General features: G+C 33.9%; 1 protein-coding gene across 1 annotated transcript; it reads right to left on the minus strand.

The window, feature by feature from the left end:
- Positions 1-6,431: 6,431 nt before the first annotated feature.
- LOC149896408 (protein prune homolog 2-like) lies at positions 6,432-26,049 on the minus strand. The gene is made up of 10 exons (XM_090117691.1): positions 25,881-26,049; positions 21,745-22,465; positions 18,015-18,107; positions 17,220-17,363; positions 12,985-13,103; positions 12,091-12,223; positions 9,635-9,771; positions 8,208-8,339; positions 7,194-7,280; positions 6,432-6,606 (listed from the first exon to the last, which is right to left on the minus strand). The coding sequence occupies exons 1-10, from the start codon at positions 25,883-25,885 to the stop codon at positions 6,486-6,488; spliced, it is 1,692 nt and encodes a 563-aa protein (XP_089973817.1). The 5' UTR covers positions 25,886-26,049; the 3' UTR covers positions 6,432-6,485.
- Between the last annotated feature and the right edge of the window lie 1,270 nt (positions 26,050-27,319).

The raw sequence follows: 27,319 nt of genomic DNA on the forward strand, positions 1-27,319 counted from the left end.
TTCAACTTCGGAATGGTTGAATCGATTTTGATGAGATTTTCAATAGAAGATAACTTAAGGCGTCATAGTAACACATCCTATAAAAACAAAATTATCAACGTTTCTGTTTTTTTGTGATTGTTGTCTAATGTTTGGAACGGCTGAACCGATTTCGATGCGATTCTCATAAAAAGACATGATGACCTAACCTAAAAAGTTATCTAACCTTCAACTTATCCAAACACGAACAATTACTTTATCATAACTATTACAGAAAGTAAAAAAGGTACCAATATATCAACAATTAAAACTTATAAAGCAGATAAATAAATACAATTTTAACGGCAATCTTTTTAAATCAATACCATACACAGGGTACCATTATACCCCGATACCTACCTACTACAAAACTGTTAAAAAGAGAAACATGAATTTACTTCGATACAACTCGCTGCAAAAAAGTACTATTTCTATGCCTTCTGTACTTACCTACAAAGTATCATCAAGATCCATTTAAAAATGGTAACAAATATGTAATTACCTAAATGCATTCAATTTAAAAATGTCGCATTTAGTACCTAGATATTAATTCACGTAGAATATCAAATCTAGTAGGATGAAGTCGACTCTCAATCTTTAACACTACAAGCGATTCGCTGACCATCAGCCTTTTGCAGAGAAAAAGCTCAATTCGAGTTTTTTAAAATACATCTGTAACTAATATAATATGAACTATCTACGACAAAAAAATTTCAAGCTGGCGAAAATGACTGAATGAACAAATGACAAGCTGATGAATGATTTTATGTTAGAAGGTACCTAATCACTGTTCAACCAACTAAGATGCCGCAGCTGACGCCTGACGGTCACCATTCGTAATCGACCCAAAACATTGTACAAGTTGGGTATCATTACCAACATTATATTATTACCTATGTAGATTTAGTTGTTGCCGAGTATTTTCTACATCTACGTGTATTATTCTTTATAGTAATTTAGTTATAGACTATAGTAACTTATTTACTATAACTAAAATATGGTGCATACAAGCCGTAGTCGCTTTTTACTTGTTTTTAATGATCTGCAATAGTCATACACTTCACATTTTTTCCAATTGCTTATTAGATCTGAATACAATTTACATGCGAATCAATTTTCGAAAAAATTTTCAGTTTTCTCTTCTTTACGTCGCAATGGAGGTATTTTATAGTGATATTTTTGTTTGATGATTGATACTGATTGATTCTATCTAATTTTGACCATGCGGGTGAATAGCCTATTTAAGTAAGATGATTTATTCAAATCTGTTCAATTGTTTTGGCGTTTGTGCAGTACCTACTAAATTTTCATATTTTCATGTATAACCACCTATAAGTGAAGATTGCGATTATCATTGTTTTTGAAGACAATATATTTAGTATTATTAATTTTATCCTACATTTTGGATTTGGACAAATATCTAGCTGTAAATAAATCAGATTATATAGATAGTCAGAAAAGAGATTCTCAGCTAGCTTGTTTTAAAATTAAAGGGTTAATAAAAACACAAAATACTCATCACATATTTATTACAATATAAACAAATAACAAAAAGTCTTGCAAACAGTAGAAAATCATAAAAAAGACCAGTAGCAAATATTTTGAGACATTTTCACAATGACAGAATAAATGTATTTTTCTATTTTAATTTTAATTAAATATTATTTTATTCGGTCATTGTGAAGTGTCCGTAATTACAAAAATGCGGAATTTTACAATTTGTGTGAAAAAAAATGCATTTTGCTTTGGTGAATAGGTTATTTATCAACACAAAAGATATTTTTTGAATAAATTTACATATATTTAACATTTAAACTGTATTCATTTCACTAAAGTATACATAAAAATAATTCAGATTTTTAGTCATAGCCAAATATATGAAAATTATTTGATTTCAAATATAATTGTTCCCTTTCGTAAACATATACAATAAAACCTTTTATATAACAGAAAAACAATTGTTGGCATTATTTTTTATATTAAGAATAGAGGTGTCTGCAAATTATTTTTTATTTGCAGACACCTTGTAGCAAATGCCGGAATGTGTAATTTGAGAAAAACTGTGCTCAAATCAGCCACAAGTGTTTATTATATTTAACTAAAAAAAAATCCATACGGACAGTTATTTTTGGCATTTTTCTCCCATGTCAAAATTCAATTTTCTGTATGGATAATGAAATATAAAAAGTAAAACTTATAACATAAAATTACAAGATTGTAGGCAAACATTGCTTTTTAAACACAGCTATATTTAAAGTTTGAATAGTTTCAGAGATTCGCGTGTGCAGATTGACAAACTTCCAAAACAGTCTGTTTATCACTTAAAAATAAAGTAAAAATTGATAATATTTAATACAATAAAATAATACTTGGACACACTACACACATCCACACACTATCACGCCTAATTCAGAGACTAGGTTGTATATATCTTTTAATTTCTACAGTATTGCATTGAAACCTTAATAATTCCTTCTATCATCACAATATTTAAAAAGAAAAAACGTTAGAGAATTCTTAATAAATCACTTATTTAAAAAAAATACCGTTTTTTTTATTAATCACTAAATAAATGAATAACCTGGCTTGAAGGACCAATATTTAGGTCCTTCAAATCAGTTAACGTAAAAATCAAAATAAATTTTTCGCGTTTTCCAATTTAAAGTTGTTTTCATATACCTCTAAAATCTTCGACAATGAAATAACTAAATACAGATTGAAATATGGACCAAGATCTAAGCGAATGTCTTAAAAAATAAAGTAAAGCTTAACCACATAATATTCCTTAATATTTTCTATCAGTTTATATTCAGTTTCTAACATAATATACACACTGGAACCACACTATAAAAGAAGCACCGAATTTTTAAGCGAACATTGGCATAGTTAGAAAAATATCCATTTTATCAATTTCGTTTTGTGTTAGCGCATAATATATTAATATTTTTTGAAGTGAAACTTCTTTAGGCGCGTTGAGAGTAAAATTTCAAGGTCGCGTTATGGCAATACCGTCACTTCATGGAGTAAAGTGACGATTTTGGTATCTTTGAATCTTGCCAAAGAAGTTTCACTTCTGACACGTGTGCAGTTATAGAGTAAATAAGTTTATTGCTTTTTATCCGAACACTTTTATCTGAAATTTACATACCTGAAAGGAATAAAAATAATGGAGAAAAACGTCCTTCAATCAGCATCCGCATCTTCATGAAAAACTACTGTTCTGAATACATATATATATTTATACTAACTACGCCAATGCAAGCGGGTGTATAAAATTGTAAACATTAAAGCAAACCTCCTACCGCATTGTGCCGTCTACCTAGACTATTTTGTGAGTTTATCTGTACCTCGGGAACGGATATTCCCAAGCCTCGTATTCATAAACATTTTAGCGACAAAAGTTGAAGCAACATGCTGCTGGCAACATTATTATTATACTTGTTTCAACAGGAAATTATTAGCAAAAAGATGTAGATAAGTTATTAGCAATCCGGAAGTGTCAAATGTGGCTAATTAGCCACAATTCACATCAGTTGTCTCTTTCATTCACGATAGTTGAATCATGCCATCTCACTGTGACGTCTAATCGTGTGTGCGTTAGTGCCGTGTTTGAAGTACGAATGTTGTGTTGGTAACCTATCTACACGTTTTTACTTATAATATCATTATTATTATGTGAAAATAAATGATTTGTTTTTTCTTTGAAAAAATTGCAACATTTGATAGTTTCCAGTAACATTTGTTTATCAATTGTTGCTCAAAAATGTTTACGAAGTTTGAGAGATGTTTACAATTATGTCTACGAAGTTTAAGTTTAAGGGTGCCTTTAACACCACTTTATTCTATATAGTGCCAAATCTACACTAAAATGGCTGTTAAAAATAAGATATAGAAATGTAATATATTGAAAATTAAAAAATGTGATTGACTATTTTCCAAAAAACACTGGTTTAGTTTTGAGACCAATGAGGAACAACGAAAAATAGTTTAGTTTTACATAATTTTGACAAAATATCTTTAAAGTATATACTAATTATATGTTTTGATTTTGATATCAATCAAATATTGCTAGTTCTTCGATATAAGTATTATTATATAATTTAATTTTGCAAAAATATGACATAATTCTCGGGCACAAAAATCTGGACGTCAATATTAATCAATTACATTAAAATTAAAAATGGCTGACATGTTTAAGGTTTTAATTAATAAATCGCATCTTACATTATTTTACATACAAACAAAACTTTTACTTACAAGGAAATTAAACCTTATTCTATTGACATTAAGATTGTTACTCGTTTTACAGTCAGCAATTTCCTATTATAATCATTCTGTCTCTTTCTTACACTTACAAACTTCATACACAAGAGCGAGATAGACAGCTTTTTATGCATTTAATGTAAAAACTATTCATCTCTTTCTCATAAATGTATTTTATAATCGGCAGAAAGAGATAACAATATGTTTTCTGCATTGGCTTTTTCATGATCTGTCTTAAGTATATATTATTTTTGAAACAATTAATTTCTTAATAAAATAAAGTTGATTTATGAGCAAATTTCGGTAAAAATAATTCCGAACGGTGGTAAATAAATATACAAAAACTGGAATACATAACCGCCTTTTTTGAAGTCGGTTAAAAATAAAGCATTAATATTAGGTACAAGGGGAAAGATGGCACATCTAGGTTTAAACCAATTGCGTTGTTTTTAAAAAATAATTTTCCCTACATTTCACTAAAAAATAATTTCCTCCACTAATCTACGCGATATGGCAACACTCAGGTATACACGATTCGTTAAAAAAATATCTCTAATTTTGTAGGACATTTTAAAAATATACGTGAGATTCGATAATGTAGAAATAAAAATAAATTTTGTATATGGAAAAATACTTTTAGAATTTCGAAACGAGGAATGTACATATTTAAAAATAATTTAAAATCACATCTACTTGGGATTTTAACTACTTAGCACTAAATGAACAACTACCTTCACTATCTACTGTACTTGAAAAATAAACTTACATTATCAAAATAAAGCTAAAACCCATTTATTATGCGCCTCCATTGATTTCCTACACACAATTGCTTCTAAACATTGAAAAATTCTTTCATCCTTATTTAAAAAAAACACGCTTTTTAATACAAACACCCACATAATTCGATTTTCAGCGCAAGCTATATAAGCGCCAAAATTATCATTTATTTATTGCAATATATTTCTCTAATTGAAGTAGAAAAAACTAGACTCAACACTCAAAAAATGTCCGAATTTAAACTCTGCCCAAGCGTGAGGCAGAGTTTCATAACTAGATTTAACACTCAAAAACTGTCCGATTCAAAACTCTGCTAGTAATGTTCAAAGTCCATTGAATCCATACTAATATTATAAATGCGAAAGTAACTCTGTCTGTCTGTATGTTACTCAATCACGCCTTAACTACTGAACCAATTTGCATGAAATTAGGTATAGAGATATTTTGATACCCGAGAAAGGACATAGGATAGGTTTTATCCTGAAAATCCCACGGGAACGGGAACTATGCGGGTTTTTCCTTGACAGCGCGGGCGATGCCGCGGGTGGAAAGCTAGTAGCTCATAAAACTGAGCAAAGCAAAACTACTCACACGTGCAGGCAGAGTTTTGCTTCGGACTAAATACATAATATAGGCAAAACTCTGCCTAAACGTGTAGGTAGTTTTGCTTCGCTTAGTTTTATGAGCTACTAGCTCCCGCCATCGACTTTGTACGTGCATCCCCGTTTTTCCCCGTTCCCGCAAGAATTTCGGGAAATCCTTCCTTAGCGGATGCCTACGTCCTAACATCTACCTGCATGCCAAATTTCAGCCCGATACGTCCAGTGGTTTGGGCTGTGCGTTGATAGATCACTATATCAGTCACCTTTGAGTTTTATATATAGAGATTTAATAGCCTTTGAACATTACTACCACGAAATAAGATGTTAATTTCAATGCATTTTTGTACAACTTGGACATTTTTGACCTTTTAATAGACAGCGTCTAGTTGTTTACATTACTTCAACATTAGCAATCCATTGATATTAAAGACATAATTTTTATTACGACAGCATTTCTTTACAAAAACACATTAAATTCCAATCTTTCGGGAATGTTTCTTCATTTATAAAAGCGGTTCGTGGTTTTAACTTTCCTCAGAAATTTCTTGTAAGTATAATTTTTCGTTGAACGCCTTAAAAAGCGCAATCTAACATTGTTTTTTCGAACTTTTCTGAGATATTTCTTCATTATTCGAATTTATATTAGAGCTTTTAAAAAGCGCTTTTTCTTAGAAATATCGTTTGCGCCTTAAAAAGCGCCATCTACCGGTGTATTCTTTGTACATTTCCCAAAAATCTCTTGCATATTCAAATTTATATTAGCGCTTTAAAAAAAGGACTTTTCCATTAAGATTTCTTGTAATTTTCTATTAATTTTACTGCTATTTATCGTTTATGTGCGTCAAAATGTTTCACTATATCTGGAATGGCGTTCGGTTCGACGGGAACTTTCTCCAAAAGCTCCTTGAGACTCTTCACGTAGTTCAATTTGCGGAAGAATTTTGAACTGTAATGAGATATATTTAAGGTTAATTTTTGAATGCATATCTAAATATTATGAAGCTGAAGAATTTGTTTGTTTGAACGTGCTAATCTCGGGAACTACTGGTCCGATTTGAAAATTTCTTTCAGTGTTGGATAGCCCATTTATCGAGGAAGGCTATAGGCTATATATCATCACGCTAAGACCAATAGGAGCGGAGCAAAAGTGGGTGAAGCCGCGGGGCACAGCTAGTATATAATGGAGCTAAATTAGCGACAAAAGATGACTTAAGATCAAGAATTTATCAATTTATCTGAATACAAGCTAATTGTCGCTTTCCACCACCAGGACCAGGGTCAAAAATATAGCCTATAGTTATAGCAAAGAATTTTCAAAATCAGTTCAGTTGATCCAGATATTACTTTCTACAACCTAACAAACGTTAATTTTATAATTTTTTTTTTCCTTTTGTAACAAAACTAAAATTTTAGATTATCAACAGCATTACTGCTCTTCATATTTAGTAAAAAAGAACATATGAAAAAACATTACAATTAAAACTATAAAAAAATCATTTTATTCTAGTAAAAAAGTTAAAATTAATCACTTACCTAACAAACGGTTTTGTGATGACGACGAAAGATTTCAGCCAGAAGGTGGGATGCACTAAGTATAGTTCCTTTAGGCTTTTCCGAAGCCTGCAAAGAAAAAAAATTAATTAGAAATCATAGGCTAATTTTTATTGTGAATATTGCATAAAGTAATGTATGTTGAATGCTATTGACGGATGTTTGTTACTCTTTCACGCAAATACTACAGAACCGATTACAATGAAATTTGGTATGTAGGTAGCTGAAGACCCAGAATAAGAGATAGGCACGGGAACTATGCGAGTTCTTTGAAAACGCGTGCTTAGCTGCGAGCGGAAATCTAGTTATTTGTAGAAAAAAAATTGTGGAAAAAAGTACCATTATATCTTTTGAATTGAATCTTCACCACTCACTATTCAAATGGTTTTGCAAAGACAAAAAAACTATAAACTTTTTATATCTGCCATTAATTATATTGAAAGTTAAAAAAGGGCTAAATTGAAGCTTCCGAAGCTTGCCATTTCCCGTCTACCCGCACTGTAGTGCGGTTCAATGTACCTCCTTAAGCTAGATTTAGGAGGAATCATCAATTCTAATAGACTGGCTAGCTTTTAAACACAATTTCTTCCCATTCACATTCACAATGTTTGTCCTCAATGGTCTCCTAAACCACATAACCGATTGTAATAAAATTCGCACACCATGTGCAGTTCGATCCAACTTGAGAGATAGGATAGTTTAAACATGTAGGTACCACGGGTGAAGCCGGGGCAGACCGCTAGTAATGTTATATAAATATGTTTAAAACCAATAAATAAATAAAAAAAAGACGGGTTGCACTGGGGGAGTGCCGGCAGAAGTGAAAACTTGATTATTAACGTTGAGCATGTTTGATATTTTGGAATGGTATCCGTCTTACGCTTTTTCGATCAGGTCACGTGTCCTGACGCGAGTTTAAGATTTTATACCCAGTACAGAAAAAGTGCTCAACGCCGCTAAAGTAGTTTTCACTTCAAAAGTATTATTTTTACTCACCGGCGATCAATAAGCTTGTAACACTCGTGCAACCACGTAAAACTCGGCATTCTCCGTCTACCCGCACTGCCGTGCAAATACACGAGCCGGTACTCGTCTGTGACCAAACGTTCTAGACTCCAGATCACGTATCTGGAAAGAAAGAAGAAAGAAAAACCTTTATTCAATGACACAAAACCTCACAAGGACATTACAAAAACAATATACAGCCTATTACAGCATTATTAAGGAATATATGGAAGATGAAAATCCATGGAGGGTTGTCGCGTAAGAACCACAGGACAGTTCTTTGGCATATTATGATATATTATGATATATTATGTAGTTATATCAAAATATGCACCTTAAAAATTTATAATATGCACCTCCCACAAGAACAACGGAAAATTGTAATCAAACTAGATATAAGAGCGGTCCTAAATGTGACCCCTGGAGAACACCCGAACTCACGACAAAGTAATTTGATTGAAATATTCATAATTTGATAAGATAAATTACAACTACGTATGATCTTCAATAACTCAAATATGAACCAAAACAATTAAACAAAGATCCAGTGATACCATACACATTAAGATTTATGAAATTTATTAACCGACTTCAAAAAAAAGGAGAAGGTTATCAATTCGGCCGGTATGTTTTTTTTTATGTATGTACACCGATTTCTCCGAGGTTTCTGAACCGATTTACGTGATTCTTTTTTTGTTCGATGCGGGATGGTGTCGAATTGGTCCCATAAAAATTTTATTCGGATAGGCCCAGTAGTTTTTATTTTATGAGCATTTTTGTCTGTATATTTGTAAATGTTGCAAGTGCAAGTTTGAAGTCGGTTGTTTTTAACGCAGTTATCACTTGTTTGATTGACTTTATCGAAAGCTTTGCAAAAATCAGTTTTGTGAATATCCTCTGCAAATGAAATTAATTTATTCAAATTAAAATTCAATTTGAATGAATTTGAATTTGAATTAAATTAAGTTACTAAGGCTTAACATAATACACTGACGAAAGATATTTATAGAAATTTTAAACACAGAAGCATTTAATCAAACATTAAAGCCCAGATTCGGAATTGAGAATTGATTAACGTTTGAGAAAGTTTATGTCACAATAAAAATTTTAGCAGAATTTAAGTATACAGGATGTCCCAAAGGTCAAGTCGAAATTTTCAGATAGGTCCACACTCAATCCAGACGACCATTAACCAACTTTTATTACAAATAATCTTAATATATATAAATCTCGTGTCACAATGTTTGTCCTCAATGGACTCCTAAACCACTTAACCGATTATAATAAAATTCGCACACCATGTGCAGTTCGATCCAACTTTAGAGATAGGATAGTTTAAACATGTAGGTACCACGGGCGAAGCCGGGGCGGACCGCTAGTTTACATATAAATAATTAAAATAAATAATCAATACTCACAAAAACAAATTATCCATAACGTATCTATAATCCGGCCGGCCGTTATCTGGCAAGTGGCAAGCGCTGAACACAATTATGGCAGCACCGTCACTACAATAGCCGCCGTGTGATATTACACGCTTGAAGGGCTCTATTACCTGATAAATATAATAGATATTCATAGACAATAGACAAAATTATTCTTTATACAGCAGAGGTAATAAATGAAATTCAATATTGTCAGTATCATCTCTATGCAGACGATATTCAAATATATTTGTCCTTTAATCCTAATGATACATCCAGTGCCGTGGTAAAAATTAATGAAGACCTGGATAGGATAGCAGCCTGGGCAGATTCGGTATCTTTAGCGTTAAATCCTAGTAAAACAAAGTTCATGGTATTGGGATCTAAAAAACAAATAAAAGATATCGTCAGTAATAATTTGGACATAAAGGTACAAGGTGTTCCAGTGGAAAGAGTTTTAGAGGTTCGTAATCTAGGACTTATTTTTGATCATGAGCTTCGATTCGAAACCTACATACAAAATTTAGTCAGGAACTGTTTTTATCGTTTAAAAATTTTATATCAAATTCGTAATTTTCTCAGCACTGATATTCGAACTAGGTTATGCGAGGCTCTTGTTCTTTCTAAATTTAACTATGCCGACTGTGTATACGGGCCTCGACTTCTTGCAAGAACAGAGCGAATAGTGCAGCGAGTGCAAAATGCTTGTGCAAGATACTGTTTCGACATACCTCCTCGCACTCACGTGACACCTTACCTCAACGAGAGAAACATTTTAAAGATGTCTCTCAGAAGGGAACTCCACATTGCCACTTTGCTCTTCGGTATTGTGACCAGTAAAAAACCAACTTACCTCTACGAAAAACTGGAATGGTGCAGCGGTATTGTTAACACTCGTCTGGTAAGCAACCCGGCACTGCGTTTACAGCGGTATAGCACGGCGGCTTTTCGTGGTAGTTTTAGATACGTTTCGTGTAAGTGTTGGAATAACATTCCACCTCCCATTCGTAATTTAGGATCTGTCTATCCATTTAAAAAACACTTAAAAATTAAATTAAATCATCACCAAAATCAGTTTCCTCCTGGCTCACGCGTTCTTCCCACTTACACGGCGTATAATATTACATAACTGCTGTACCTGCTTGCTTCATCAGTGTCTGCATGTTGTCGGCGTATTTATTTGTTTCTTGTGTAGTTGATAGTAGTGAATGGTGCTAGTTGTATATATAATTATATATGTTTGTATGTATGTATATTATATGTGTATGTGTATATGTATTATGTACTTATAAGCGATTATTTGTTGTACAATATATTATATAAATACTATATTCGTTAAGGTTATATTGACTGGCAGTCGTGCTCTGTTATTTGAGCCGCAAGTTATCCTTATCACCGGTACTCACTGAAAACCAGTGTTACAGAAACACTCTGTAACTTTTGCTGACGTGGGGACCGTTTTGGCATCACACTAATTTTATCTTTTTTTTAATTTTAATTTTATTTTGTATTTCTTCTTTTTGTTTGTTTTTATATAATTACCTTATTTCTGTATAATGTGGTGCCAAATAAATGAGTTTGAGTTTGAGTTTGAGTTTGAGTTTGAGTTTGAAAATGTAGCATGGAGCAATAAATAAAAATATAAATAAAAAAATACGTGTGTCACTCGGGGACTGCCGCGGTAAAGCTATTGCATGCTATGCCTTCAAGCCACACCTCCACGCCCGTCCCCGTGGGGAGCGTGAGGTTTTTTCGTTACGGAATTTCTGGATTCGGTACCCGCGCTCAAGGCCCGCAATAGAAGCTATGCTTAATAAATAAAAAAGTATTTTATTACCATACAACAGCCAAGCAATAGACCATAAACAATGTTGGAAGTTATAAAAAAAATCCAGAGCTTTAAATAAGACACTATAGTCAGGCATGGTTTATTTCTTTTGTTTACATGAAAAGAATACCAGAAAAAATCCAAATCGATTAGTTGCACCTGCTTTTTTTACAACTTCAATGAAAAAAGAGCTACATTTTATGGAGCTTCAGTTCAAAAAAAGAGCAAAAAATATTTTTGCTTAAAAGTAAAAAAAATCTATACATATATATATACTAATACAATTATAAAGCTGAAGAGTTTGTTTGAACGTGCTAATCTCGGGAACTACTGGTCCGATTTGAAAAATTCTTTCGGTGTTAGATAGCCCATTTATCGAGGATTATATATCATCACGCTAAGATCAATAGGGGCGGAGCAATGCGGGTGAAACCGCGCGGAGCAGCTAGTATGTATATAAAAATGAAACCCGTTTTCCTTGGTCACGGCATCACGCGTGAACGGATGGACCGATTTCGATAATTCTTTTTTTATTATAGTCCTTGAAGTACCAGGTTGGTTATTCTGAAAAAACGTAAATATGTACCACGGACGAAGCCGGGGATCGCTAGTTAATAAATACCTTCATATCACAAGTGGCCTGTCTCCCGCTATGTTGCACGTGAAGCCACGACCGTTCGTCGCGAAATTCCTCCGCCGCGGAATATTCCGGTATCGGATCGCTGCATTCGCTCGCCGTGGCTGTTGATTTCGATCTGGGGCGAAAAAAACAAAAAAAAAATGTGAAAAAAAAACATACAATATGAGAAAAATGGAAAAAATCACTACATAGTATAAAACAAAGTCGCTTTCTCCGTCCCTATGTCCCTATGTATGCTTAAATCTTTAAAACTACGCAACGGATTTTGATGCGGTTTTTTTTATTAGATAGAGTGATTCAAGAGGAAGGTTTTAGTATATAATTTATTAGGTTTTAGACAAAGCGGGCGAAGCCGCGGGCGGTAAGCTAGTTGCTCATTAAAAAATAGCTTCAGATAAAAGGTATATAAATGCCGCTTGACGTTTCCATTTTTATTAATTCTTTAAAATATTCGAAGAAAGTAAATAAAAGTATAAATATTAAATATCACAAAAATTATAGTGTATGTCTGTCAATTGCAAAATAGCCTATTAAAAAAAGGTAATGCCCATTTTATTCATCTAATAAGAACATGAGCTTTTAAAAGAACCTCCTCCTTTTTTAAAAGTCGGTTAATTATTAATAAATTTAATTAATCAATTTACAATATCAAACCTAAACCATTGCTTGAAAAGGAAAAATCTACTAAATTGTACATTTTTTTATTCTAATTTTTACATAATATTTACTACCAGCTTCTTACAATCTGGATAAATTTAAGGCAAATGTGAATAGGCCCCTTCTAGGTAAACATGCTCCAACTTAGGATGCCTTCTCACTTAAAATCAGGTGAAACAGCGGCCAAATGTTTACCTATTCATGAATTAAAAAATAAACCTTTTCGAGTCCTCCTGTTCACTGGGAAAGTCCACAGGTTCTGGCATCACCGGTTCATCTTCAGACTCTAGCGAACAACCAGACACGCTGTCTAGACTGCAACTGTCTTCGTCTGGCGGCTGGAATATACGTGTAGATACAGGTACAGGTAGAGGTAGATGTACAGGTACTTATAGAATTTACAGATAGATGTAGAAGTAGAGGTACATATATAATATAGATGCAGGTTGAGGTAGAGATACCTATAGAATACAGATACAGATAGATGTAGAAGTACATATAGAATATAGATAGAGGTAAAGGTACCTATAGAATATGGATAGAGGTAGAGGTAGAGGTATAGATACAGATGTAAATAGAAAGACATATAGATGTAGATACAGGTGCAAATTTAAATTTAAATGCAGATGCCAACATAAATATCAATACAAATACGAATACAGACATAGATATGCAGATTCAGATACAAATAATAATTGATTTAGGTATTTGCAGAATACAAATTATTAATCTGTCTTAAAATTGATACAAAAATAGATTATCATCATCAAATAGATAAATAAATAAATATGGCTACCACGCGAGTGAAACTGCGCTAGTAAACAATTAAATTTGTCACATTGCATTAGGACAGATTATAGAACTATAAAAAAATACCCGCCGTATTGATAACCTCCTCCTTTTTTTGAAGTCGTTTAAAAATTAAAGTACACTAAACATAATCATAATGTACACTAAACATAATTGAAAAATGTTTGTTCCTAGTCACCAAAATTAATAAATACATTTTGTTTGTAACATGGCAATATTATGGTTAGTAGCTGAATAACACATGAATTTTAGAAATAACTACTATAGTGGAGCCAATTTAATAGGCAACATTTGAAAGTTCAACAAAATTCAACAACGTAACCTAGTAACGACGCCATAAAATGACTCTACTATATCTTTTGTCCCGTAAAAAAAAACCACGCAACACATTACAGAAATTAAACAAAACGGTACGAACGTTACGAAAAGAAAAATAATAAATATAGTTAAAAAAAACAAGAAATTATTGTATTATCACCGATCCTTGCTAGAAAGTTGGAACTAAATCTGTCTATCCAAATCGAGTCTAAACGAGTAGATTACATACAAACATACAGGTGAAGCTAATAAAAGCGCGTTAAAAACGACAATTAGCAAACACAATGGTTTTGTTTGACAAATATTTCCCGGTTCACACACTAGAGTGAATTTTTTCACTTACACAAGACAGTTTCGCATAATTGCGTATTAAAATTTTTAACCTACTGCACTATTCTAAAGGTTCTCAAGCATATTTTTATAGCATTTAACTGATTAAAATATAGGTATAAATATTATATGTGAAACTAAACTAATATTTGACACCAGGATTTTTTTAAAACATTTTTTAGTTAATCTAATTCTAATGTAATTGAATCCAAGTCACAAAAATCGTTTAAATGATAACTAATATAACTAGTCTGGTCATAAGTTCTGTCATCATGTTAGATTTTCTAATTTTTAATGTTTACCGCAAATTTCTTTTTCACGTGCGATTTTTCATTATTTGTTTTCTGTTCTCGCTCTGCATCGTAGCGGTTACGCGCCAAGAGAAATATTCAATTTGCTTTAAAATTTACAAATAACACAGATATTTTTTTATTGCACTATAAAACGTTTTAAGTAAGATTCAAGAGTAGAAGATAGGAATACAAGTGGTCTTTGTCGTACGATTTGGACGACGGCAGTGATAAATGCAGTAAAGGTGCGAATAAGGAAAAGTCCGGTCCGAAATCGAAAACAGTTAGCACTGCAGATGGGCCTTAGCAGTACCACAGTTGAAAAGGTGTTGAACGAGGACCTAGGACTATGGGCTTATTGTAGAAAAACATCGCATCTTCTTAACACACGCGTGAAGAAATTAAGACTGGATAAATGTCGCGCTTTACATAAACGATACGCGAGAAAAATGTATCGTGAAATCCTGTTTTCAGATGAAAAAAAATTTACAGCGGAGGAGTGCTGCAACAAACAGAATATCAAAGTGTATACCCACAGTAATGAAGAAGCTTGTCAACGTGAATCTCGAGTCCAACGCGGCCATCACCCCTTATCAGTAATGGTTTTCCGGGGAGTGTCTTATTTTAGCCTAACAGAGGTGTTTTTCTGTAAAAAGGGTGTGAAAATAAGTTCCAATGTTTACCAAAATACGGTCCTGAAAAACCTCGTAAAACCTCCTTCTCAGAACATGTTAAAAAATCAACACTGGGGATTCCAGCAGGACTCAGCACCTGCCCACAAAGCCAAGAGTATCCAAAACTGGCTAGCCGCCCGTCAGATTGACATCATTCGTCATGAAGATTGGCCATCTTCTAAGTTCTAGCCCGGACCTGAATCCTCCGGATTATAAAATCTGGTAATATTTAGAGGAGAGCACCTGCGCTAAATCCCACCCAAATTTGGAGTCACCCAAAGCATCCATTATTAAAGTAGAGATTGTCTAATCTAAAAATGAACGCCCCTCCACTGTGTTTACGCTCACATTCAAAGTACGTGTATAGACGCAATACACACAAATTTGTCTGCCTCATTGGTCGTTCAGTCCTCCAGTCCCGTCCATGCCCGAACGACAGGACCAGTTGGCCAACTAGTGCATAAATGACGCAATGCACGACAGAACGGACGTGTCATTCTGTACATAGCGCACTCTCCCCGCCATACAATGCTAGGCACCTGAACTGATCGCCCGATTAGTTGACAAATCAGTGCGCGAGTGTCAAAGTTTGCAGTAGGGTTGTTGAGGATTCCTCTTCCGCTTCCTCATAATGCGGAAGTTCCGCAATATTTTGGGTTCCTCAACCGTTACCGCATCCTCAAAAATTAAATCAAAAAATTCCTCTTCCGCTATCGCTTCCTCAAAATTTAGAGGAAATTTATGAGGATGCCGTATCTACGACAACGCACTCGCTGCAGCGCGATGCCGGGCCGATCTTATCGGGCGGAGACTCTATTCAACTCTAGGTTTTAGGTATTCGTATGTAATGTATGAAAATATCTCGACAAAATCTAATTTATTTGAGTCACGTTTTTACTGAGATAGATTAGGTTTTGTCGAGTAATATGCATAAACAAAATCATATCTGAGTCCGACTCGGGACTCAAATAGTATTGTATAGGCTAGGCTTTGTAAATTCGCGATCGGGCGAACGAGACCATGCCACCCTCGCTGTTACTTGCTTGTTTTTGCATATAATATTTTTTTGCAATTAATAAGCTCGAAAACTGTTGGACCAATTAATATTTTTATTGAATATGAACACTGAGTAAGATGCTTTTTTATGACAAAGGGGCAATTTTCCTAGTACATAGTAAAAATATCAATATTCAATATGTACAGACAGGAGAGTGGCTTTTGTTTTAATTTTAAATTTTGATTATAATTTCCTATCATCCTCGTCCTCATCCGCTTCCTCTTCCGCTTCCTCATCCGCATCCTCTTCCTCAAAAAAATATCCTCATCCTCATCCGCATCCCCTAAATTTGCGTGTGAAAATTCCTCTTCCTCCTCCTCTTCCTCATAATCACTTCCTCAACAACCCTAGTTTGCAGTAGAATCGACGCGCGCACACATATAAAGTGGTTCAATAATTATTTGTCCTCACACATTGAAACAATTAAGTTTAGTGGAGGGGCGTTCATTTTTAGATTAGACAATCTCTAGCTGCTGAAATAAACATGGACATGGTTCGTGCTGCGATAGACCACTGGCCGCGGAGGTTGAAAGCTTGTATCGCAAAACATGGATGCCATTTTGAATAATTTTTATACGAAATTATTAAGTAATATGTAAGCTTTATTGCCACATATAAAACAATAAATATATAAAAGTAACTTTTTGTTTATTTAATAAAACATATGTGACAGAACTTATGACCAGACTAGGTATATTATATTATGTATAATCCTACTAATATTCGAAATGCGAAAGTTTGTGAGGATGTGTATGTGTGTGTTTGTTACTCTTTCACGCAAATACTACTGAACTGATTACAATGATATTTAGCACACATATAGAGGGTAACTTGGATTAACACATAGGATAGGTTTTATCCCGGAAATCCCACGGGAACGGGAACTATGCGGGTTTTTCTTTAAAACGCGGGCGAAGCCGCGGGCGGAAAGCTAGTAATTAATAATATAGATCTACTATATAAAACACCACATACCACTTGTATCTTCCGTCTGGGCGAGCCCGAGATTCTCGGGGCCGTGGGGCGAAGCGCCACAGACCCTGTATAGGGATCTAGTAGGGCTTGGTACGCCGATTTATCGTCTTGCGTCGATGATATTATGTCTGGCGAGTCTAGATTCTGGGAAATGGGACATAAACTTTGCAATTAATAACAAAAAAAAATGTATGCGTGTACTAGAGTACACACGTAAGAAGTGAAACTTCTTTATGACCTTAAAAATGTCACGAGTATGGCGTAACGCAAAAATGTCACGCGTACGGCGTAACACAAAAATGTCACGCGTACCGCGTAACGCAAAAATGTTACACTAAATTTTTTGTCCAACCCCGATAAAGAAGTTTCACTTCAATAAATTTTATCTATGAAATGGGGGGAAAAAGTTATAAAAAATCAGTGTATATGGATGATTAGTAGTAATCATAATAAATTTATCTCTTGGCTTAGTGATATAGGAATATAACCTAACAAAAAGTGCAGATGAATTGGAATAAAATAGGGTGAAGCGTGAAGACACAAATTAATGATATATAGGTTTATTTCTCTTCTATCCGTTTGTTTCCTATCAAAATTCTGAGCAGATTTAGAAAAAGGAGATTTAATAATAAATTTAATTGTAATACAGTAAATGCAATAAACTTGATGAATATTCTTTGGAAAGAAGACACAAAAACATTATTAAAATAATATTAAATAAGCCCTAAAATTAAAATTAGCGTACTCCAACATGAACAAAGCCACAGGCTAAAGTTAGTATAATAAATAACATACATTTTGTACTCCAATAGTGCTCGACATTTCAATTGGCAAGTCAAAATTGGGCATCGAACGGAGATTTGACGGCGAATCACACCACTCTGTTGCCTGGAAATAATTGTATGATTAAAATGAAGTCGGTTAATCTTATACATATATAAAATTCTCGTGTCACAATGTTAGTCTGCACACTCCTCCGAAACGGGTGGACCGATTCTCATGAAATTTTCTGTGCATATCGGGTAAGTCTGAGAATCGGCCAACATCTATTTTTCATATGTACCACGGGCGAAGCCGGGGCGGACCGCTAGTAATAATAAAATATTAAACTAAGTACCTATAATACACATGAAATTAATATAATTTTTACTTTATGGATGTATTTAAAAACACTCCATGACATATATTATCAACAATTGTTAACTTTTTAGTATCTTATGTGTCTCTATTAAAATAAATATGTCTTGCTTTTTTTATCATATTTGTAACATTGAGGTATTATTATAGAGAGGACACCACGAACAAATTTTTGCTGCAAGCGCAGCGGCGCGGGGCGGCTAGTGAGTCATAGGGCGTATTCAGAAAGAAAGCTTGAAACTTATAAGCGCTTATAAGCGCTTATCGGCGCTTATAAGCGCTGGTAACCCGCGCAGGAAAATATATGAACATGCGCTTATAAGCGCTGATAGGCGCCGACAAGTTTGTTGAAACTTGTTGGAACTTGTCGGCGCTTATAAGCGCATGTTCATATATTTTCCTGCGCGGGTTACCAGCGCTTATAAGCGCCGATAAGCGCTTATAAGTTTCAAGCTTTCTTTCTGAATACGCCCATACACTTTGTAGATATTCTGCCTCTTATCTCTATAATATAAAAATGAATCCCAAAATGTGTTGGTAAGCGCATAACTTGAGAACGGCTGAACCGATTTCGATAATTCTTTTTTTATTATATTCCTTGAAGTACGAGGATGGTTCTTATGTAGAGAAAACGTAAATATGTACCACGGGCGAAGCCGGGGCGAACCGCTAGTTACTTATAAATTAAAACCAATCAATGTAACAAATAAATATTGTATATCTTATTTAAAAAATATGAACAAAATTATTAATTAAAACTAGGGATGTAACGATACCGATACAGATACCGATATATCGGCCGATATATCGGCAAGCCGATATATCGGTATCGCCGATAATAAATCAACCGATACCGATATTTTTTTATTAAATTCTTTCTTTTCTTTTATGTTTTTGCATTGTATTCATTCATATTGTTTTATTTCTGTTTCTGTAATAGTGTTAAGGAAGAGCGGAACCTCCTGACACAAGCATTTTATTTGCTTACTAGGAGTGTTCCAATCACAAATTTGTTTATGTAAAGGAAAGAAATAAATAATTTTGAATTTTTTTAATTTTTAACGTGATTAAGTTTTTAAAATCGTTTTAGTCGGGTGACATGTTCATAAACTTGTGTCACACCAAAACCTCACGAGCGCGATCGCAGGTATAACGAGAGAGAGACGGACCGATCTCCTGAGCGCTGCCACTGCATTATGTTATCACGTAAACATCTCGATCGTAAACCTACTTTACAAAAAAACAATTTTTTTGATATCAAATAATTCAAAAACCCGCGCCCAATGAACGATGCGGGAGGCCGCCCGCGCGTGCGCACTTTGTTTTCTGAAAAAACTCTACCAATAGTAAACTTTTATTAGGTACTGATTGTATGTGTATTACATACTTAAAGTTTACAAACTCAAACTTAGAGCGTATACGCACTATGCGGGTAGCCGTCCGGCTGACCGCAAGCACAATTATGTACGTAATATTCATTTCTATGCGCACTGTGCGGTCTGCGGTAGCCGCATCGCAGTGCGCATAGAAATGAATATTACGTACATAATTGTGCTTGCGGTCAGCCGGACGGCTACCCGCATAGTGCGTATACGCTCTTAAACTCAAACATTTATTCATTCAATTAGACTTCTTATAGAAGCACTTTTGAAACGTCATTACATATTTTAAAATTTACCACCGATTCGGAAAGCAGTATCTACGGAGAAGAACCGGCAAGAAACTCCATAGTTGCTCTTTTAAATCATGTCAGTTTTACAATTTTACAAAATACATATGTAACGTCATAATATATTATAATAACATGCCAAAGAACTGTCCTGTGGTTTTTTCGCGACAACCCCCCATGGGTTTTTATCGTCCATATATTCCTGAATACTGAAGTACGCTCTCTGAACTAGTACATTTTTTATATAAGTTTTAAATTTAGAACTACTAAACTCTTCACTACATATTATAAAACAAAGTCGCTTTCCCTGTCCCTATGTCCCTATGTCCCTTTGTACGCTTAAATCTTTGAAACTACGCAACGGATTTTGATGCGGTTTTTTTTAATAGATAGAGTGATTCAAGAGGAAGGTTTATATGTATAATAACATCCATTAAATAGTGGAGAAGTACTGTTATTTTTGAGGTTTCTAATGTGATGTCGTAAAAAATTACATTTATTCCGCTTAAATTGCAAACGCAGGCTGAACCCTACGAGTTCTATCAAAATAATGTACTAAGTATTATACACATTGAAAAGGTCTACAGAAAAGTCCGCGATGGTATATGTCTATCTCTTATGGATAACCCACAATAACTTTTTTTTGTCATTTACTTTTTACGATAAATAATGGCTAATTTTCGATGCGATTTTAACCAATACAGCATTAATCCTTAACCAATTAAATACCTTGAATACATTGTTCATTTAATATAGATCTATATGGCCCTTTACACCGTATGATTTAAGTGAATATTTTCGAAGATATTACAGATTTAAAAATTGCGGGACGTAGCGTTTGCAGCGCTACAGGTCGGCCGCCCGGCTATCTATTTTATACCCGTGCGAAGCCGGAGCGGGCCGCTATGTTTTTATATACAACGTTCACAGTTTTTCTGTAGTGTATTTAGTATCAGCATTGTACCCGTGCGAAGCCGGGGCGGGTCGCTAGTTAATATTATGAGGAATTCTATTGTTAAAGCGTATACCTTGACCCATAAATGAATTTTTAACTTTAGCTAATCGGAAAAATGGCATTTCAATTCTATTTCTGTTCCTTGTGCCATAATAGTGTCTATCTCCTACTCTTGTGTGTAAGTCGGCGTTTAACTGACTTCGTAAAATAATAATACTAAAATAAATGGTTTTGTTGTTTTTTGATTTGGCATTTTTATTTAAAAGAATACGATTAACAGTTGTCTCTGTTAAATGTTGGTAACTTTTTATGCATAATTCACTATTTATTTTTCTACCAAGCCATCGATATCGGTATCGGTATCGGTATCGCCGATACATTACTACAAATATCGGTATCGGTATCGTATCGGCAAAATCATGTATCGTTACATCCCTAATTAAAACCAATCAATGTACCAAAAACAATGGTTTGAGACGAGTGACTCTAACTCGTGTTACAAACAGTTTAGTAGCAATGCCCTCTCTAGTACGTAGTACATGGTAACTCAATGATTAGGAATGAATGAAGAATTTTGATGAATGCAATGTTTTCAATGAATTCAAACTCTGGACTTTATCCTCAAGAATGTGGAATTTTAACTTATTTGTAACATACCTAACCCAATACCTACACTACTACTAACTATTTACTACACAGAAGATATTATAAATAAAATGTAGTTCTTTACTATAAAACAAGCAATAATTTACGATTTTACCTACCCCAGAATGAAAACTCCCGCTCTCCGGCATATCAATTTTATACTTTGGCGTGCTTTGTATCGTCACTCTTTCACTAGATATACCACGATTTTCCACCACCCCCTCTTTACCAGGCGTTTCTGACAACCTCGGAATAATTTTCCTTCTTGGCCCATTCGAATAATTCAAAGAATCTGTTAATATATGACTTTCAGCCGTCACATAATTGTCCGAAATATATAGATTACTTTTAGACGTGTTTCGTTGAGGGCTGTAGAATTCGTAACCGTTTATGTCAGTTTTATCACCCTCTATAGATGACAGACTCAGGTCTTTTTCTTCCCTTTTGTGACTGTTTTTCGGTATTAAATCTGGGTAATTGTCATCGGGACTGCCTAAACCCATTAGGGGATGGTTCGTTGTTAGTGTAAGCGTCGAACTGAGTTTCGGCGGACTTATTTTAAGATTTCTCGGCCTACTGTCGGGAGAATTTATATTCAATTCGGACATTCTGTTCAGAAAACTATCAGACAGTTCTTGCACTCTGTTGTCTAAAGGGTCTGGTCGTTGGACGTACGGGTTCTGAAGTCTTAGGACTTCTGCGTCTCGATCTTCGAAGTCTGATGAGTTGGAATTGGGTGTGCCCTGCGATTGAATGGACTCCGAGCCTGTGTCCATTTTCTCATCGGACGATTGTGAGTTGAGGAGATCGTCGCGGCTGTGCTGTGGCGATTTGAAATTACTGGAACAAAATAAAGTGTGTTAATATGAAGTTTAAAGGAATTTGCTCTTGCGGGCAATTTACTTTTTTTGTCCATTTTTTAAATCAAATACAAAATATATACAATATACATGTACAAATATGGTCGACATTTATATGGTACTATTATTTTTACACTGTCTAAAACCTAATAAATTATACACTAAAACCTTCCTCGAGAATCATTCTTTCTATAAAAAACAGCATCACAATCCATTAGTTATCCGCATAGTTTTAAAAGATTTAAGCATACATAGGGATAAACAGACAGCAACAAGAACTTTGTTTCATACTTTGTAGAAGGTTTCCGTACTAGGAACATACAAAAAAGATAACTTAAGAGTTGGATAGATTTATCAAGTAGCTTTATTTTAAACTAGCTTTACCCTGCAGTTTCACCTGCATTGCTCCGCTCCTTCTTAGCGTGATGACATATAGCCTATATCCTTCCTTGATAAATGGGCTATCTAACACTGAAAGAATTTTTCAAATCAGACCAGTAGTTCCTGAGATTAGCGCGTTCAAACAAACTCTTCAGCTTTAAATTATTAGAATAGATTATCCATTGCATTTGTGAACAGAAAATTTTGCTTAACATTACATTTAAAATGTATGAACTAATCACTGTCAAGGTTAACTTTAAATTTGATAAACAATCAATTTAAATAATTTAGGAACACAGGGTTTTATAATATAACAATATATGTTGATAACATAATGGGGAAAATCCCAAAGTTAGAAGTGCATGCAAATGTCAAGGCCATTGCTAATATTTTTAAACTAGCAATCTTTTAAATTGGAATTTGATTTACTTCCAAGAATAATAGCTTTAGCCCACATGTTTGCATGTTGCATTGTATGCAGATTAAATTATATATACCTACCTACTTTGAATTTTTTCCTACACGAAAAGATTTGTTGTGTTCATTGCTTGTATCAAATAAGATTAAAAAACATCATGTTACATTAAGGGCCAATTTTTCAATGCTTGTATAAAAGTTATTCGTCGAATAATGTATAAAACTACCATTTTAAAAACGTATTCTAATTGCCCGTTTTTGACAGTTTATGTGACATTTTAATATTATCGTGTAATACTTTATTGGACGGATAAGTTTTAACCAAGCATTGAAAAATCGGCCCTTATTCTGAAATATACGCTATATTTTTTTTGAAGAAACATATTGCTAAGCTGCAATTTAGAGATGAGATGTGATCAAACAATGTTCAGGTTAGCACAAATGGGCTATGGACCACAGCCACATAACACATTTTTTTTTAATATTTTGTTGCCGATACTTCAGTAGTTAGTGGTCGCCATCGGCTACTTGTGTGAGGTATTTGCAATCGAATGAAAAGACAGCACATTGTGGCAATCAAGAGATGCCACCGCCCACCATGTTATACTAAAATATATGTATTTTTCTTCTCGAAACAAAATACATTAATTTGTTAATGTAGAAAATTCTTGTGTGATCTGATTCATATTCCTCTGAAATAGATTGATATTTTTTATAGCTTTATTTTTGATAGTTCTTAGAGTAAATTTAGTTACTGCTAATCAATTAAGGTCCTAGTAGGACAAAAACTACTATAATAATATAAACTAGGGGTGTATATCCTAATGATAATAAAATTAATTATTAATCATTGAACTCAAGCTTCACTATTTATAACAGAATTGCAAACAATATACCTTTATCAGTTTAATAGGATATTATATTTCTTCTACCTACGTGTTTGTGGAGATAAATCATATTTAAAAAATCGGAAATATGAAAAGTAGCTAATGAATAATTATAAACTCAAGTTTTATTTTTATGTATAAATTTGTAATGGGTTGACTTTAGAAACGTGCGGCACGAATTTCGGCGCGATTTTAATTTTTATCGATCGATAATGATGCCCTGAAACATACATTAGCGGCTTTTCGTGAGGAAACGTGTAATTACAGAGAAATCTTTTTTTTAATTTTTGAGATTATGTAGAAAATTGTTTGAGTTACATTGACAAAACTACAAGAATTGTGTTTGAAAGAGATAACAAATGCCTTAATGTACATATTAAAAACCATAGTTCATTCAAAAGCATGTTGCTGAGGGGACAACAATTCATACGGATTATTGGCGATATTATGATTGTTTGGGGCAATATGGGTATGTTCATAAAAAAGTTAATCACTCAGACCCAGACAACCCATTTGTTGCCTCTGACCCATTTGAGTCCCAGTGGCATGTTGTAAAAAGATTTTTTAAAAAAGATAACTATAACCACCGAGCAAACTTCGGTGATAATATTATAGAGTATGTGGAGACGATGAGTGGAAAAAAATAAAATGGATCCATTCATTGCCATCGTAAATTGTATCAAACATGTATACAAGATTTGAATAAATAATTATTTAAAAAAAATGTTTTTATTGTATGTATATTGCACACAAATTGTTAATCACAGAAACGAATCTGTCCACCCCGATTCCACGTGGTACTTGTCTGTCATACACTAGAGTGTATTTAAAAAGTCGGAGGCGCGGAGGAGCGTGGCGCCCGCGTGTGCTGAGGAGCAGGCAGAGTCAAGCGAGCCGGAGTGGCTGAGGCTGGTCGCCAAAGGCGACCCAAAAAGCCGAAGCTACGAAGGCGAGTGAAGACTCCTGCCTGCAACGAGGTACACGGGGGCAAGAGCCACGTTCTGCAGCGCCGGAGCAGTCAAGAAAGCCCATAATCTTTGTTATATTTCTAACTACATCATCACTACATAGTATAAAACAAAGTCACTTTCTCTATCCCTATGTCCCTTTGTATGCTTAAATCTTTGAAACTACGCAACGGATTTTGATGCGGTTTTTTTTAATAGATAGAGTGATTCAAGAGGAAGTTTTTAGTATATAATTTATTAGGTTTAAGTCAAAGCGGGCGAAGCCGCGGGCGGTAAGCTAGTATAAATATAATCCCAAAAAAATTAAAAAAAAAATAGAAGGGGGAGTTTCCGCACCCCCCCACTTTATAGGGGGTCTCCCCTTACCTCCCCCCTCCCTTTCCCTCCCCTCCCCCCCCTTAATTCGTGCCGCAAATTTCTAAAGAAATACCTTTGTAATAACTGAAATGCACAAAATATTATGCATGCAGTATTTTTCAATCTGACTCAACTGTCCTTGATATTTTAATAATTGCTGACATTTATAATACGAAAAATAAATTGATTATTTTCTTATTTGGCTGAACGCAAAAAGGAAGTTGCTTCATTGGATACAGGTAATATGTAAAAATTTCATCAAAACGGATGTTATTTGAAATGCAATACAGTGACTAATACGTTAATAAAGGAAGTAATATACGATATTACATTAAAAACATTGAACTTTTGCACGCAAACGCTGTGAAAATAAATAAATACTTACTTCATTTGTACTTTCGTTTTTGTGCACTCACTTATCAATGCGCTATTCACAAACGGTTTATTACTTAATATTATTTTTATGTGGATTTATTTTATGCACCCTCAACATAATACGAAATCAAAATTCACAAATACCGTCCTCTGTCGATACACGACAGACAAACCTCGAATGTCGATGTCGAATTACGATTTACGACATTTTAGCGGACGTACGGACTCCGGACGAATCAAAGGGGTTTGAAACTTTTTGTATGGACGCTGGCATATCAACCCGGCCGCCATTTTGATTTTTTTTCAAAATCGCGGCGCACGATTAAAGTGGTATGTATGGATAGAGGACACATAGACGAACAAAAAATGTCTCATAACATAGTACCCTAAAGCGTCACATTACCGAGATATTTGGAGGTAAATATTCACTTATGAGTACAACGACAAACACTAAAAATAGACTTATTACGTGTCTATATGCATAATATTATCTCCAAATAATCACTCCCAGGTAGATTATTATTATTACAGGAAGAAATTAGGTATTCATTACATTACTTACATTTTTATGTAATGTATGTATGTTTTTATGTAATGAATGTACCTACTTTCTTCCAATAAACTGTTAATTAATAATAATCTACCTGGGAGTGATTATTTGGAGATAATATTATGCATATAGACACGTAATAAGTCAATTTTTAGTGTTTGTCGTTGTACTCATAAGTGAATATTTATCTCCAAATATCTCGGTAATGTGACGCTTTAGGGTACTATGTTATTAGACATTTTTTGTTTGTCTATGTATCCTCTATCCATGCATACAACCTTAATCGTGCGCCGCGATTTTGAAAAAAAATCAAAATGGCGGCCGGGTTGATATGCCAGAAAGTTTCAATGCCCTTTCAGAGACATCGAGGCATTTAAGGATGCGTTCAATAAAATTTATATTTTTAATTTTATCAGAACTAGAACTGTTTAATAAAAGTAGATAATAAATTATTGCCAAAAATGAAATTTGTAACTTGTAATTATTTTTTTAAATACATAATATTATAATCTAAGATTACCTCTATAATCTAGTGCATGATTATAATAATTCTAAAAATATAATATTATGATGATGGTTGATTAATTAATCATCTCTGGTAAATCAAGAATATAATCACATAAATCCTTCATACATAGATAATCAAATATTTTTTCTTGAAACAGAACAATGGTCCATATTCTTAGAACTTTCGAATGGAAAAAAGAATGAAATATGTTGACTGAAACGATACAGTTCTTGGTGTTGCCAGCGCTGCAACACTCTTTTTTAGTTTCTACCTGCATTAAAATTAAAATTCTAATTTCAGGTAAATTTGTATCTCGAAAAATCGCGCCATTGGCTTGATAATGTTAAGTAGCTTATATACAAAGTGAAATGTTAAAAAAGTTTCGGGAAAT

Source organism: Colias eurytheme, chromosome 28 (genome assembly GCF_061535395.1).
Source record: "Colias eurytheme isolate Ceu_HAF_F1 chromosome 28, ilColEury1 Martin Lab GWU primary, whole genome shotgun sequence".
Lineage (NCBI taxonomy): Eukaryota > Metazoa > Arthropoda > Insecta > Lepidoptera > Pieridae > Colias > Colias eurytheme.

What these genes read in the sequence shown, in the direction of transcription:
- LOC149896408 (XM_090117691.1), bottom strand. An exon ending in GCGGGAGTTTTCATTCTGGG is followed by an intron (nt 18,108 to 21,744) that starts GTAGGTAAAATC and finishes AATTATTTCCAG; the next exon opens with GCAACAGAGTGGTGTGATTC. An exon ending in GCACTATTGGAGTACAAAAT is followed by an intron (nt 17,364 to 18,014) that starts GTATGTTATTTA and finishes CCCATTTCCCAG; the next exon opens with AATCTAGACTCGCCAGACAT.